The sequence below is a fragment of the Mytilus trossulus genome, chromosome 14, assembly GCF_036588685.1.
Source record: "Mytilus trossulus isolate FHL-02 chromosome 14, PNRI_Mtr1.1.1.hap1, whole genome shotgun sequence".
In the NCBI taxonomy this organism is placed as follows: domain Eukaryota; kingdom Metazoa; phylum Mollusca; class Bivalvia; order Mytilida; family Mytilidae; genus Mytilus; species Mytilus trossulus.
Window position 1 is genome coordinate 11,688,856 of NC_086386.1, and position 16,472 is coordinate 11,705,327.

A 16,472-nucleotide genomic window follows, 5' to 3' on the forward strand; every position below is an offset into this window, starting at 1 on the left:
AAAAGTAAAATCACAAAAATACTGAACTTAGAGGAAAATCAATTCGGAAAGTCCATAATCACATGGCAAAATCAAATATCAAAACGCATCAAAACGCATTCAATGTATCCAGCCTGTGATTACTCTTATGTTTTGCCTTTTTGGTATTTATATGACGCCTTTTATTCAAACTATTAGTAGTTATTTTAGTATGACCATACACATCACTATGAAAAAGTTCGTTGATGTTTTTTAACCTTTTGTTGCCTTTACCAATGTTCTTTCTAAATTTAGTTGTTTTTCATTGACATCTATGCTTGATAGCTGCCAATTCATGCGTAGAGTGTGTAAGACATGTTAACACCCTTTATTCAACAATTACAAGTGAACTTCATAGATAAATAATTTGATGTGAAATTTTCATTAACAGCGTTTTCAATAATATCAGAGCGTGTTGGTTTTTTTCCTTCCTTAATTTTTTAAGACTAAGTCAAACACGCAGGTGCCAGTTTTTGGTAAAATATTTTGAAACTTTTAAATAATCAAATGTTATTCTGAAATAATTTCCTTTGCAGGAACTGTGCATGATACACTACAAGACCAGTGTCACTGCCCAACAGCTTGTAAATACAGCGTGTTTGATCCTATCATGTCATATGCATCAACGTCAGAATACACAGCAGAGAAAAAACTTACTTCCGTTTCCACGTCAAAATTACAAGAGAAAATTCTTAATTCACGCGAGATTTCAAACCGTATGGAGAAAAAAAAATATGAATCATTTAGTGGCTTGGTTAAGAATTTTGAGAGGTCGTTTGACAATGTGATCGACATGTTGCAGAATATTCTTAAACGAATTTCAGTTCATTTACAGCTCATAGATTCAAGGTATTCAAATGACAAAGCAGCATGGAATAGAAAATCTTATCTTTACAAATACCAGATATATCACGTGACGAAAAACTTTATACGACCACGTGACGCTATGGAAGAAAGAACTCTTTCGAATTTATGTGTCGGTTTTCATGAATTTGTATTTATGATTGAAACAAATCTTAAGCACCTGTCTTCAGATGAGAGCCTTGATAAAAGTACCAGAGAGGCAATATATACAAGAAGCCTCGATTTTATTCGAAGTCAGATAGAAACTGCTGAACGCGCATCCGCAAATATTTCACAATTGTACGAGGCTTATCAAAACGGAACACCAATATTTAGATATAGATTTGGAAAAACAGCTCGAAAACATAACGATTACATAACCCCCAAAATACTTCTTGCCGAGTCGTTGGTCCATAACAGCTATGCGCGGAAGTATGCTCCTCGTGTACAAAATGATATAGAAGCCATTAAAAGTAAACTAAACAGTTATATTTCTTTATTAGACGAGGTAAACATCACTGGAAATTTAAATTTAACAATGATGGCATCCATATCTTTATCCTATATAGACAAATGTGAAGCCTTCTACCATAGTAAGAGTGTATTTTATGCCGAATGTATTGAAAGACCAAAAATTATTATCGAAAACCGGTTTGAAAGATTTAAAAAATATATTACTGATTACATAGAAACAAAGGAATTTATAGAAAGTAATCTGAACAATCTGAGAGATTCCATTCAAAATATATCGATGTTCGAGGTCATTCATATTAATATATTTATGAATAAGTTAACCCAGTATTTGAAAGTCGATTCGCGTATCAAGAAAAACACGTTAGCTAATACAGTTTTATCGGATTATCTATTAAGCCAGTTTTCACGATGTGAGGCGATATTCCAGGAAATCCGAAACAGAGGTCAGAATATTTATGATGGCTGGACTGTTCTGGTGACACGTTCTACAGACATATGGACAGATATAATTAATGATCCAGACATGATTCCTTATTACCATCGAAGAAATTACAGATCATTCCTGGTCAATCTGACAGACTTTAGTAGTGATATCTACACACAAATATCAGAAACAAGAAATCAAAATGATTTGCGTGCAATTATCGGAGAAACTGATAAAAAATTGGGACACCATTTTGAAGCCTTGAAAGAGCACATGGTTTCGTTTAAATCGAGTATAAAGATTGATCAGTATTTTTTAAGGTACTATAAGTTTATAGCTCTTAACGATTTTGGTCTTTATACATCCGTGAGAGAAAGAGAGCAATATCTCATGCACCCTTGTAGATTTGAAAAAAGAGCAGTCTAATGCCGCTACAAGGTAGCATTCGTAACAGCGAAGTGGGAACGGATTAAGATAAGTTGAAATAACTTGTTTTCCAATCCATTATAAAAATATGTTTAAACTAAACTAAACTAAATCCAGAAAAGCTCTTCGGACGCATACATTTATCGCGTGTTGTTTTCATTTTATTTGAACTATTTGTGTTCATCATTTTATAAAACGATAATATGTACATACATGTTTGTAGTGAATGTCCCCAATACACACAATGACAATATTATGGATACTCTAAATTGGCATCCCCTTCAGTTATTTTTTAATTTTCAAATTTTGAAAAAAAAATCTTGAAAATCGAAATGATTTTGATCATGTTATCCTATCCGTACTTTAAATTGAATACATGTTCCATCAAATTTCTGCCAAATTATAACCTCACAACAATTAGAGTAGCCTTGAAATTTATTGAATCCTGATTTGATGATTCACGTGTTTTCTGTTGTTACACACAAGTTTTATAGTCTGTAAGCTTTCAATATCTTCATTACATTTTAAAAATTATCAAGAACGTTTCATACGAGAAATTTTTCCGGTTTATTGTCGAACTTTTTGTGAAATTTAAAGAAGATCTGTCCAAACATTCTACTTGTAGTATTATTTATAGCTTAAGATGCTATACTTTTGCGTGATTTACAAATTAAAAATGAATATAGAAATACTCGTAACTGTACTTTACAGAGAAAACTTTTTGCAGCTGGACGTATTCTATAGAGAACTCAGCTACGAAGAAATAGATCAGCAAGAAGCTTATGACATATTTGGCTTGTTATGTATGTATAAAATAAAATTCAATGAGTAAACCAATTAAATTTACTGCATACTTAGGAAAATCAAAAAGTACAAGGGAGACAAAACAAATATCCCAATGACTAGATCATATAAAACCAGTTGGAAAACGATCATAAAAAAAATAGGAGCATTGTGTTGTCAAAGAGGTTGCATATGCTACGGTTGTCCCCTACCCAAAATTAATCGAAAAACAAACATCACAAATAAGGAAAACGACCCCCAAAAAAATAATAATAATAACGTACAAAAGTACGAGCAACAAAACAGTTTGACACAAAAACTCGAGGTGAACTAGTATGCTACTGTAAAATGAGGAGTTCTTGCTCTACTTGCGATTCACATCGCGTTGTTTTTGACAAGCAAACAAATGATTAAAGAACGCATTTGTAGACGTTACAATGAATCAATGATAGTCGACATATTGTGACATCATAATCGATGCTAGATGTCATTTGGTGACGTTACATTCGATGAAAGTATGCATTTGCTGACATCACAATCGATGAAAGTACGCATTTGGTGAAGTCACAATCGATAGTACGCATTTGCTTACATCACAATCGGTGATAGAACGCATTTGGTGAAGTCACAATCGATGATAGTACGCATTTGGTGAAGTCACAACCGATGATAAAACACACTTGATGACAACACAATCGATGAAAGTACGCATTTGGTGATGGCACAATCGATGATAATATGCATTTTGTGACCTCATATTCGATGTTAGTAGGCATTTGGTAACGTTACAATCGATGAAAGTATGCATTTGCTGACGTCACAATCGATGATAGAACGCATTTTGTGCTGTTAAAATCGATAATAGAACCCTTTTGATGACGTCATTATCGATGATAGTAGGCATTTTGTGACCTTTTTATCGATGTTAATAGTCATTTGGTAACGTTACACTCGATGTATGTTTGCTGACATTAATATCGAAGGTAGTTCGCATTTTGCGAAATCACAATCGATGATAGAACGCATTTGGGGACGCACAATCAATGATAGTACGCATTTGATGACGTCACAATCGATGAAAGTACGCATTTGGGGACGTCACAATCGATAATAGTATGCATTTGATGAAGTCACAATCGATGTTAGTAGTCATTTGGTGAAGTCACAATCGATGATAGTACACATTTGGTGGTGTCACAATCGATGATAGTACACATTTGGTGACGTCACAATCGATGATAGTACGCATTTGGTGAAGTCACAATCGATGATAGTACGCATTTGGTGAAGTCACAATCGATGATAGTACACATTTTGTGATGTCACGATAAAAAAAAGTAGGATATTTTGTGATTTAATTTATACTGCCTAGAGAAAAACCCTATTGTAATAAAAAGAAAAGTAAAAAAAAAGCCAAATATGAACCATGCCTGCTTTACATCTATGTTGTTTTATTTAATTAATATATGAAAACGACACCTACAAGCAAGGATTTGTTTAGCGAGACACTATACAAATCCTTGCTATAGTGCAGCAACCCTTTTATTTTCGGGGGGGGGGGGGCTATGGATTTTTTTTCTGGACAAACTTTCTAATTTTTTGGCGACAAGTCAGAGAATTTCTTTCAATTTAAGCATAACATATAGTGGCAGATGAATGTGGAACACACAATTTCTTTTTCTCAGGGTCAAAAAACATATTATTATTTCTCCAAAAGCTGGAAACTTTTTTTTTCCAAAAAAAATGCATAGCCTCCCCCGTACAAAACACCAGTCTACCTACTTGCTGATTAAGATGACATTATATATATTGCAGGTGATATTGGTGGATCCATGGGATTATTTATAGGAGCCAGTGTTATGACAATGTTTGAACTTGTAGATTTTGTAATGAACATTTCCGCCGAACGGGCCATTAGAAGTAAAAGATTCAGGGTCAATAGAATGAAATGAACATTTTTTTTCTCAGTTTTATATTGAGAGGGTTTAATTAACATACATGCTAAAGGTAAATGGAGATGTATTACCTTTTTTTTATTGTGAAAATGGCCTCACGTTAGAGTATTGCATTCGCTTTTCTGTGTATATTTGTTTTCATGCTTTTTTCTGTACCAAGAGACTATGTTTTGTAGAACGCCTGATGTCCATTGAATTTATGTTTCTCTCGAGGTGGCGGTTTTGAAGCGAAAAAAGGCTATCGCGGTAAGTAAAAGTATCAAAATGTCTTTTTTGAGAATTCTTTTTTTGAGAATTATAAGGACCAACTAATGTACTGCACAGAGCAAATCGACCCAAATCGACCAGCAAGCAAAAGACGTCTTCGGTGTTCTTCTCGTCATGATCATGATGGTAATTTAAAAGCATTTTCAGGTATAGGCCCTTTCTTTAATTCTAAATTTAAAAATGCACAATACAGAAAAAAACTTAAATATGGGCTTATAAATTGAAAATGTAATAAATCGTCATAACATAGTATTGACGTATGTTTAAATTCAAAATTATTAGGTTAAAAATACTGATTTATACGTAAATCTATCCTTGTTTTAATAAATGCATCATCCTTTAGGATACAGAATCGGATATCCCGAGCGCCACATTCTATTGCATCATAATGTGAAATTTATTTTTTTACCAATAAGTAAGAAGCTTGTAGTTTTATGATAGAAATTCGTTTCTTAATAAATCGTACTTACATATGAAGTATTAAAATCTGCAACTAGGAAATCTGGGGAGAGGTGTTTAAGAAAATGGAGCACAGGAAACGTCTGCCTTTGTTTGTTGGAATTGGATAAGTTTCGATTCCTTCCGTGCAATACATTGTGTGGTTCTAACAAGTCACAAAAACGAAATTGCGATACTTTTACCTACGACTATGGTTTTGTTTCCCCGCTTCAAAACCATCACCCTGTGTCAAACATAGCCAACACCCCGCATGTAAAACTGCAGAACTGTTCAACAGTATGTCACTTGACTATGATTAAAAATGCATCAAGAGTGGTCAGCAAGGGAAATGTTAAATGTATTCTCTGAGGAACAAATCAATTTACGTCCACTTTTACTAGTTTTCATTTGTGGCAAAAAAAAGTTAACTTGTTACGGAAAAAGTTACCGTCGATTTGTATGCATTTGTTTTTATATAAACTATATTGTATATAGGAATTTTGTTTTTGCTTAGCTAAGATTGCAAAATGATACAACTCTTCACAAAAAAACCAAATGACATAGAATTTAACTACTATATGTCACCACACGGCCTTCAGCTATGTCTTAATTCCATACCAATGTTTGGCAATAATAGGCAGAGGAATATGGATAATATATCGTTTAGGGTTCATACGAAAATGCGAAGAAAAAACAGAAATTGTCATTTTCATTATACAAATGTATATACCATGGACAAGAACTCCTATCTGCAGAAGTGAAAATCGTAAATATCAACTTTAGCTTAAATGTGGTACCAGTAACAAGTAGACAACCACTGACAAAAAAATTAAGCACTTTTCTTTTTCTGAGTTTAAAGCACTGTTGTTGACCGTACAAGGGTCACATTTTGTTTTCATACTATTATTAATAGTACTTGATACAGACCAAAACACAAAAACTGAACATTGACCAATGAACCATGAATGTGATGTTGAGGTCAGATGATACCTGCCAGACAGACATAAACAACATAAAACCATTCTATATATCAAATATAGTTGAAATGTTACTTAAAGTTCTTGATAAAGGCAAAACACAAACACGGAAAATTGACCATTGAACCATGAAAATTAGGTCATGGTCAGCATGATAACTGCCAGACAGACATATACACCCTACAACCATTCCATTTACCAAATATAATTTCTATTGCGTATAGTACTTGCAGAACATAAAGAAATACAAATACCTTACAGTGACCAATAAATCATGAAAATACGATCAAGGTCAGATAAAACCAGCCAGACTGACATTCACACTTTACAGTCACCCAATACACAACATCTAGTTGACTACTTATATTTATTGGAAACAAACCTTATCATGCAATAACTTTAACCTTGATCACTTATTTATAAGATAAGGTCGAGGTCAGGTGAACCCTGTGTGATGGATATGTAGACATTCCAAAGAACCAATACGGTTATCCTATTACTGAAAGAGGGACGAAAGATACCAAAGGGACATAAATCATAAATATAAAACAAACTGACAACGCCAGGGCTAAAAATGAAAAAGACAAACAGACAAACAGTAATACACATGACACAACATAGAAAACCAAAGAATAAACAACACGAACCCCACTAAAAAACTAGGGGTGATCGCAGGTGCTCCGGAAGGGTAAGCAGATCCTGCTCCACATGTGGCACCCGTCGTGTTGCTTATGTGATATCAAATAGTCTAATTCGATAGGTCACATTCATGAAAGGGAAGTGGATTGTAGTTACGACGTAAGGAAAATATCCGATATCATTTGTGAAACGGTTATTCCATAACGGTCAACCAACTCGTGATGGCGTCCGTAAAATTTACGAAGGGATGATTTCAACTTCACCATTTGAAACTCTTGGTTTAATAGTTTCCTTGTGAGCAGCAACCCTCTATCAAGAAAATCATGATAGGAAAAACAAGCACGGGAATATCGTATCAATCATCTCTTTTGTCGTAAAGTTTTGTTTTCAATCGACCCTCATTGTCAATTTCTAGATGTAAGATATGAAGCCGACTTAATTTTATCTGTTGTATCTTTTATCTCTAGTTCAATGGGATAGATGCGTTCCACATAGTCACCAAATTTTGAATTTATTTAGTGAAAGAACATCATCTATATAGCGGAAAGTAGAGTTAAAGGATATTGCTAACTTTTTGTTCTTTCTTGCGAAGAAGTTCCTGTATGAAGTCAGCCTCATAATAATAAAGAAATAAGTCGGGAGGGACAGTTTGTTCCCATTGGAATACCGACAGTCTGTTGAAAAACACGTCCTCTGAACGTAAAAAATATGTTGTCAATTAAAAAATCAAGCATCTTGATAATATCAGTTTCAAAGAAATTTTTTGTTTGAATCAGAGTGATTCTTTACAAAGTAGGATTTATCCCTCCCTAAGACAAGATATATCTTGTATCTACGTTGGCCATTCTTTTTTATGAAGCAAAGCAATACCAACTCTTTCAATTTGTCTTTTAGTTTGGAATGTGGAAAACTTGTGTACTGAGTAGAAAAGTCAAATGTTTTAATACTGTTGCAAGATGAAAGAGAGTTAGATTGTATGTACTCTAAAAGATCTTTGGAATTTTTAAGTATCCATATCTGATTCACGCCACCTCTAGAATAGGCAGTTTCACAATAACTTTGATTGCTGATAAAATAGATGTTAATAATTTAGAAAGAGGTTTCTAGTAGTTCCGGAGCACCTGAGATCACCCCTAGTTTTTGGTGGGGTTTGTGTTGTTTATTCTTTAGTTTTCTATGTTGTGTCATGTGTACTATTGTTTTTCTGTTTGTCTTTTTCATTTTTAGCCATGGCGTTGTCAGTTTGTTTTAGATTTATGAGTTTGACTGTCCCTTTGGTATCTTTCGTCCCTCTTTTAGGTATCTAATACAGTGATGGAAGATCCAGTTCTTCATCTTTGGTTGTAATTTCAAAGGAACAAAGAACAGACCTATGATTATCCAGGATTTCCTCTTTGGTAAGTGTCGTGAGGGTATATGCTGAGTTTCCAAGTGAATTGTCAATACTTAATTCGTTTATCAAGCAGTTAATGTAATGACTTTTACACACAAAAACGATGTTATTTGGGGCTTTATCGGGGACAACAACAAATTTATCATGGAGGTCGGATAGGTGTTCAGCAACATTTGGGTCTTTAACGATTGACGTAGCATGGGCATTGATGGACCCATTCAGTTTCTTATTTCTGATTTGTATCAACGACATCACTGCCTTAATCCATTCGGAAAGAGTGTCTACATCTTCCTTCACGCTCAGTCCATTGCCTGGCATAATCCTCGACTGAATCCATCAAAATTTTATGATTTTTATTAATTGATGGATTTAGGCTCACGATATTTCGGACCTTTCGATAACACATTTCGTAGAGAAGTGTTATTAACAATGTTGATGTAACCGGTAATAACGTGGCCAGCAGGATTATATGATAATTGGGAACTAGCACAAGTGCAATCAGGAGGTTTAGACTTGAAGTCGTCAATATCGAGATCCTGCAAAACGTGTTTGTAATTGAAAATTTTAGTTGCAATATGTTTGGTATAGGTATAAGAAATGATTGGTACAGACTGGTCTTTGAAATAAGGAGGTATTTTAGATTGAACTAATTTATGATGAAGGATATTGCCTAAGTTGACGCCATCGAGACCTTTGTTGGCAAAGGAAAGATTAAGGAAAGATCTTTTCTCTTTTTCATCTTTTCCAATGCGGACTTGCTTGATAAGTCTGTGAATAGCAATATCCGAAATTATAGCTTCAAGTTTGTATTGGTTTGAATGAGGGTTTGTAACAGTGGATTCCAAGCATAAATTGAACAGAGAATGAAGTTTTGTAAGGGGTAATGAATAAAGTTTCGTGCAAATGTGATGAATACCTAACGGCTAACCTAAGATTTGTCTTTCGTAGCTATGACCTTGAATTTAGATGTCAAGACATCAAAATCAACAGGGATTTCCTTCTTTGCGACCATATAACGATATATTCTTCCAAAAATCAAAATGATCAAACGAAACTACTTTCCTGCAGACGTTTCATATTATTGGTAATTTTGACTTTTGATCATAGTGCAAGTGGCCTAAAGAACATTAGAGATCTCCGTGTAATAGTGTGTTTAGAAATAAGAGGATATTATAACATGGCAAATGAATCAACTCTTCTCCAAAAATATCCAAGGATAGCTTCAATCAATACACAATATTTGAGTTAACATCTAGAAACAACAGGAGTGCACTGAACCATGAAAATGAGGTGAAGGTCAGATGACAACCACCAGTTGGACATGTACACCTTACAATCCTTCCATACACAAAATATACTAGACCTGTTGCTTCTAGTATCTGAGATATGAACTTGACCACCAAAACTTAACCTTGATCAGTGATCCATGAAATGAGGTCGAGTACAAGTGAAAACTGCTTGAAATATACGCACAACCCAAACATAGTTATCCTATTACTCATAATAAGAGAGAAATTAACAGTACAAATTTTTTTCAACTTTTTTTAAGTAGTCAGTGAACCATGAAAATGAGATAAAGGACAATTGAAATGTGACACCATCTAAAATATAAAGCTTTTAAAAAGCTAGCTAATGCTGCAGGCAGTGTAGGATATACGTGAATTACCGAATAAAACGTTGCATGTTCTAATAATGTAATCGATCTATATAATGTCCAAGTATACAAGTGACACGTCACAAAGTCTTGACGTTACAATATAAGACATAAGTGACGTTCCCGTGTTGTGTTCGCGCCGTATTTACAACAGGCAGATCACTATCCCTATGTCAAGCTTTCTGCAACAGAAGTCTCAGGCTCGACAAAAATGAATTATTCTGAAGAAACATATGTCTATTCTAACCAACTTTGACCTTTATTTGGACATTTGAGATCACTTTAAAATCAAAAGGAAACTCATCTCAATGAGGACAGTCTATAGGTCCCTGGTCTCATTTAATGGGACAATTCATCCAAGTAAATTTGCAATACAATATAAAAAATTTGACCACAGTGTCCACCAACATCCAGAAATCACTTTTGAGTAACTTTCAATTTTATCATAGACCCAGTAGTATCAAAATCAAAGAACCAAAATAACTGGCTTCTATAGAGTTTAATAAAAGTTTTCTACCCAAAGTCCCCTGAATTGACTGAGTGGTTGCCAGACTGTTTTATTGGACTTCCCTGTTTGTGATGCAGGGTAAACTAAAAACAGGGAAATTTGTAAAAACAAATACATTTCAGGGGCAATAACTATTACAAAATAGATGTTCAATTTTTCTGAAATATTGAGTGAATAAAATCATACCTGCAGATAATTTTTAATAAGTTTACCTGTTGGTTTTTTTTTTTTTTAGAAAAAAGCCCAAAAACTCCTGTTTCTGATTTTATTCTATTTTAAGTAACATGTCATGTTTGTCGATGGATCAAAACCCTGTAAATAAATTAAAAAGTATATTCCCTATATTCAGAAAAAGTTTGATTAATTTTTATCCAGTGGTTGAGGAGATTTAAAGATATTGACACTGGAAGGCCAATTGATGATGCCCGCCAGGTGATGGCAATAGGGTAATTAGCCTTTTGTGCCAGGCCAAAGTGATCTAATTAATAAAAAGCAGAAATCTGTAAAATAATATTTGAAAATTTTATTTTCAGCATAGACTCCAACTATATCAAATAGTTATCACAATAATCAAGTACTAAATTTAACACGTGACTTCTGTATCATGTTTATACAATATGTGCATCTTCCTTGTTACATTTTAGATTCTGTATAAACATATTAATATTGTTCCAATTTTTTTTCTGTTAACTGATACTCTTAATGAAAATATTTTTCAGATCTATTTACAGTTTTCTTAATTTAAAACCTTTTTTCTTTATCTCACAAAGTTACAAATGCTTCATGTTGCACATACTTATGTAATACTTTAATTTGTACCATCAAGTTATAACATGTTTAAGTCAATGAAAATTTCAAATTGTATTATTTTCATTCATGTTATAGCACAATATTATTTATTTCCAAGTTAAAGTGGTATTTATCCCCATTTGATCAATACAATTCGAAGGGAAAATACTGAAAGACATTCTATTTGTTATATATATGTAATTAAAATAGACTTTACCAAAAAAATTGGAACTAAAAATGGTTTTTTTTCTTAGTTACAGACTTGTAGAGTGTGGAATTTAACCCTTTAACATGTCTAATCAAAAATTATCATTCTAAAAATAGGTCTCATTATGATTGTGTTTGAAGTTTTTGTAAGAACTTGAATGCTTAAATTCCATTCAAAGTATATTTAAAGTTCATCTTATCCCCCAAAAATGTAAAAGTAGACTGGGAAATCAGTACAAATATAATAAATCAAACTGAGTTGAAGAAAAATACACAAATCAGGCCGATACAAGGATTTTCCAAGGGGGGGAGGGCACAAACTTGACTTTAACAGTCACATTTAGAACAGAATGTTGACTTTAATAGTGCGTATTTGTTTTCAAGGCGGGGAACCCCCCTGGCTACGAGTATGCAAATCTACAAACAATCATTGACTTGTTAATGTTGTTTCCATGTATTGCTTTAAGTTAGTTTTACAAATTATAATTATAGATCTACTATTTAAACAACCAATAAGCAATGAACACATCAAACCTCTCTCTTTCTCTCTCTCTGTAATTGAGCTAATCTGAATTATATTCAAATCCAATCTTTTTTCATACAAAGTTCTATCATTTCACTACTCACACTTGCATGTTCATATAAACACAATCAGATCTGTTCAAACTAAGACCATTGTAAACATATTAACACCAAAAAAAAAAATGCCTACTAAATTAAAGGTAAAAGTTTGCAATGTAAAGTACAAAATGTGTATTACATGATATATGACTGAATTACATCTTCCCTTATACTGACAATATACATGTTAATGTAAGTTATTCACAATGTAATTGTTTAGAAAACAAAAGAATATGATTATGAAATAGGCAGATATGCTGCGAGGCTCTTTACCAGTTACTTATTATCTTTGAGCAGTAAATTCTAAAATCAAATTCTTGTACAGTGTATACATATGGCATATTACAAACAATATAAACAATAGGTGACGTCAGAAGTTTCATCAATACAAAATATCTTTTATTACAATAAACTGTTTCTTAATTTAAAAGAGAAATGTATTAACTATATACTTTCCAAATTACAAAGCTGTTTTGTGTTTTCAACTGACAATAATTCTATTAGTTTAAAAATTAATGGCCTATACTAGTAATATTTCTAGTGTACATGTACATGTACTTCTAGAGTTATGTCTCAAAAAATACTGAGCTAATCAGAAGTACAAGTAAAATTAATCACATCTTCAAGTATATAAACATGACTTGCATAAGTAGTATCTCCAACTAATATTTATGTACCTTATGAAAAACATCACAATATCTTTACTTTCCTTCATTTTTTTACAACATAAAAAAGAAATTAAAATTATACAATAAATTGTTGAGTTACATGTATGCATGGTATATAATCATAAGATTCAATGATAATTTAAATAACAAAACTGCTGCTGTCCATTTTGTTAGAGTTATGGAAACTTTGACGAGTAGTATAAATATACATGATGTAGGTGGCTTAAGAGGTGTATTTCATAGGAAAATTACCTCTAAAAGTGAGTATATTTTACTGTAAGAACATGCTGATTGCCTTAAATAGATGATTAGGTAAACTACTCAGGGTTAAAATCCATAATGTAGGACAATTCAAAGTTAATGTAGGACAATTCAAAGTTGTTAAAATTAAACAGTTATTTTATCAAAATGACCATATCAATGAAAACTCATTTCAACACAAACTGATGCCTAGTTACTATGTACTGGCTGTTGGGCTATAAATGACATAGTTAATGCCTACACTTAAAAAGAAAATCTTTGCACTAGGAGCTCACAAAGAAAAAAAAACCCAAACAGAACATAAATTATATAAAACAAATACAACATTTCCATTTATACAATTACTTAAGCACAAACAATACTACATACACTGCATATATATACCACACATTGTCCAAGTAAACTATAATAGCATCCATTCTCATCACAGGCATAAACAAGTCTTCTTTGAGAAACACTTATAATCAATATCTTCTTATTCTTCACTCTGTATCTAACAATATCCATCTCAGCATTTTTTCAGGTCTCCATTCACAAACAATCCTGAAATTTATTCATGTATATTATAATTTAATTTGTGAATAAAGTAAACTTGACATTTCATGCCTTTTTATTCCTGCTGACTCTTATAAATGCCTTATCCCTGACACATAATGTAGATAAAAATATTCTTTTTTATAAAATGAAATGCATCAACATGATCAAACACTAACAGAATTGATAACACATTGTGTTGTGAAAAAATAAACATGAAAGAAGTCGTTTTAGATAGATAAACAAATGGGAAAAGGGAATGCATGACAACTGATGAATCTGATATCCTCATCTTTCCAGTAAACACGTCTATAAAGTTTTAACAAGGATGGTAAAGCTTATTTTTTGTATAACATGTTTTCAATTTTTATTTATTAGCTTTCCTGCTTGAAGATCATTCATTATTCACCAAGTTTCCTGAAAGAGCTATGTGAATCTGTTTTTTCTTGTTTGTGAAATGACAGTTTACATGTGATTCATTTTTGTTCTATTACATAACCACCAATTTTTGAAATTGTAAGAAGATGGCATGCATTTTATGTTCATAACAACTGAGCAATAATATTTCATGGAACTAGAAGTTCAGAAATGATGAAAAATAAGCATACATGTAGCCACATATTGTACATGTTGTAAGTAAGGTGAAATATATTGTTTTTTACATATATATTTTTCTGCCTTGAACATCTTGAAAGATTATTTTCTCTTTCTTTTTTGTCTGACTGATCAAGGAAATGAAAGATTCCTGCTCAGTTAGTCAAGAATATCATAAGATGCTTGTAGGGCATGTATCTACACTGCCACCATGGTGTGAATTAACAGATCAGTGCAGACACTTTTTTATTTTGTGACATATATACATGTATGCAACACAGTTTTAACATTTGACATCAAGTAAATGTACATCACGTACATTGTACATGTTAAGAGGGTTAATACATTGTGCATGTATAATCGGTCAATTTTGTAGCAAGCATAGAACTTGAAAGACTCATACAATTAATGTCAATGTGGCAATGGCTCTAACAGGTTCCTTTGGTGCAGAGATTTAGATGGAATGGGGAACCAGTTTAGTTAAAGTGCTTCAAATTTAAAGTCTGTCTTGACTGTGTTTAATTCTGTTTTAATATTTTACAGACTTATTCATATTATTGGTCCACTAAAACTACTGTGATTGACATGACATGTATGTGTACATGCAAATACCTGTTCAAAGATTTTGTGTTGTACTTACATCTTAAAAGCTCAATATCTCATTCTTAGAGTATGGATGGTCCTTTTGTGTGTTTAACATTTGTTTATAATACATTTTTTCTTCTTCTACTGCTGTTTCATCACAGGAATCTGTATCGGATTCTGACAAATCCATGTCGAGGCTCTCCACGGACCCTAAATGTTGATGTGTTTGTATTGTATGAAAACTATAATTGTGATCAAAATTTGATAGTTTGTTCTTCATCGTATGCATACTAAATATTGAGGCATCTGCTTTCCCACTTTGTTCCATGTTCAAGTTACACTTTGAATGCTTTGACTTTTTGGAATTTAACTTTTCAGGATCATTAAAGGAGAACTTTCCTCTTATGTCATAGTTGTGATCATTACGAAACAGATCCTGCGGCTCGGTAAATGCCAAAGATTTGGTACAAGTGTGATCAGTACTTGTATGAACAAGGGAACTTTCGTCACGAGCATAAGTATGGTCACAAACGGTCTGCTGACTGAAAAGCTGACCTGTGTCAATGTCTTTTACCACATTATCATTCATAAACTCTTTGAAAATGTTTTCTTTTGGCCATGAACTGCAAAGCTTATTTGTAGTTTCCCCGTCACCCAAAGAGACTCTTGATATGTCCCCTGTAGAGTCTGCGACAACCTGTTCACATGAATGGCTCTTTTTAGAAATAAGGGAGAAGTCATTAGCTGATAATTTTTCATTGTCGGAGGTAGAGACGGTTGTTAAATTTTCTTCAGATGAACATCTTTTCAGGTTGTATTTTGCTCTTCCTCTAAGCTCTGTTCTACTACATGTAGAATAATTGTGATCTTTTTCTTTCACTCGTAAACATTGTTCATCTAAAGTTTGTGGAACATCATAATTTCGTGCATAGTTATGGTCTTCCCCTTGGTCTTGTAATGCAATGGCCAAATCTGCCAAAGTCAGAAGCGACAAACTTCCAATTCCTACGCCTGTTTCATTCATATCTGTTTCCATTACTTAATTGGGATAAGCAACTACTTGCTTTGTGTGATAAATAAGCGTGAATATGTATGTTTACAAACAGTAGCTTTTACTTCCCGTTGTTTTATCAATATTGTCTTCCACGCAGTAAGCAAAGTGCATTTGTCCTGAGTCAACCAGAAGAGCTTCAGAAAGGGGGCATAATCATTTCCCGCGGAATTTCTTCCAGACAGATTAATTGTATTATTTAAATATACAATTCCTTGGTGGGGTTAATCATTATATGCAATAAATGGCCTGAATGGTGGTACTCTACTTTAAATTAGGGACCACAAGTTGAAACCCGTTATTAAGGTGTTTCTTTATCACCTCCCCCTTTTTTATGTTCTGAAATCCAGCGCCGGATAGAAC

The 16,472-nt window shown here is 33.1% G+C and overlaps 2 protein-coding genes across 2 annotated transcripts in view; one reads left to right on the top strand and one right to left on the bottom strand.

Moving 5' to 3' along the window:
• Positions 1–4,920, top strand: part of LOC134697476 (uncharacterized) — an 18,899-nt gene extending 13,979 nt beyond the window's left edge. Inside the window, exons 8-10 of the mRNA XM_063559756.1 lie at positions 555–2,079; positions 2,897–2,988; positions 4,784–4,920. Coding sequence (XP_063415826.1) covers positions 555–2,079; positions 2,897–2,988; positions 4,784–4,920 — 1,754 coding nt within the window. The remainder of the gene's footprint in view (positions 1–554; positions 2,080–2,896; positions 2,989–4,783) is intronic.
• Positions 4,921–11,307: 6,387 nt separating this feature from the next.
• On the bottom strand, positions 11,308–16,243 carry LOC134697341 (uncharacterized). The gene is made up of 2 exons (XM_063559552.1): positions 15,114–16,243; positions 11,308–13,888 (listed from the first exon to the last, which is right to left on the bottom strand). Exon 1 carries the CDS (start codon positions 16,092–16,094, stop codon positions 15,117–15,119), a length of 978 nt encoding a protein of 325 aa, XP_063415622.1. The 5' UTR covers positions 16,095–16,243; the 3' UTR covers positions 11,308–13,888; positions 15,114–15,116.
• Positions 16,244–16,472: the final 229 nt, after the last annotated feature.

Excerpts from the sequence above, each read along its gene's own strand:
- LOC134697341 (XM_063559552.1), bottom strand. The coding sequence starts at position 16,094 with ATGGAAACAGATATGAATGAAACAGGCGTAGGAATTGGAAGTTTGTCG.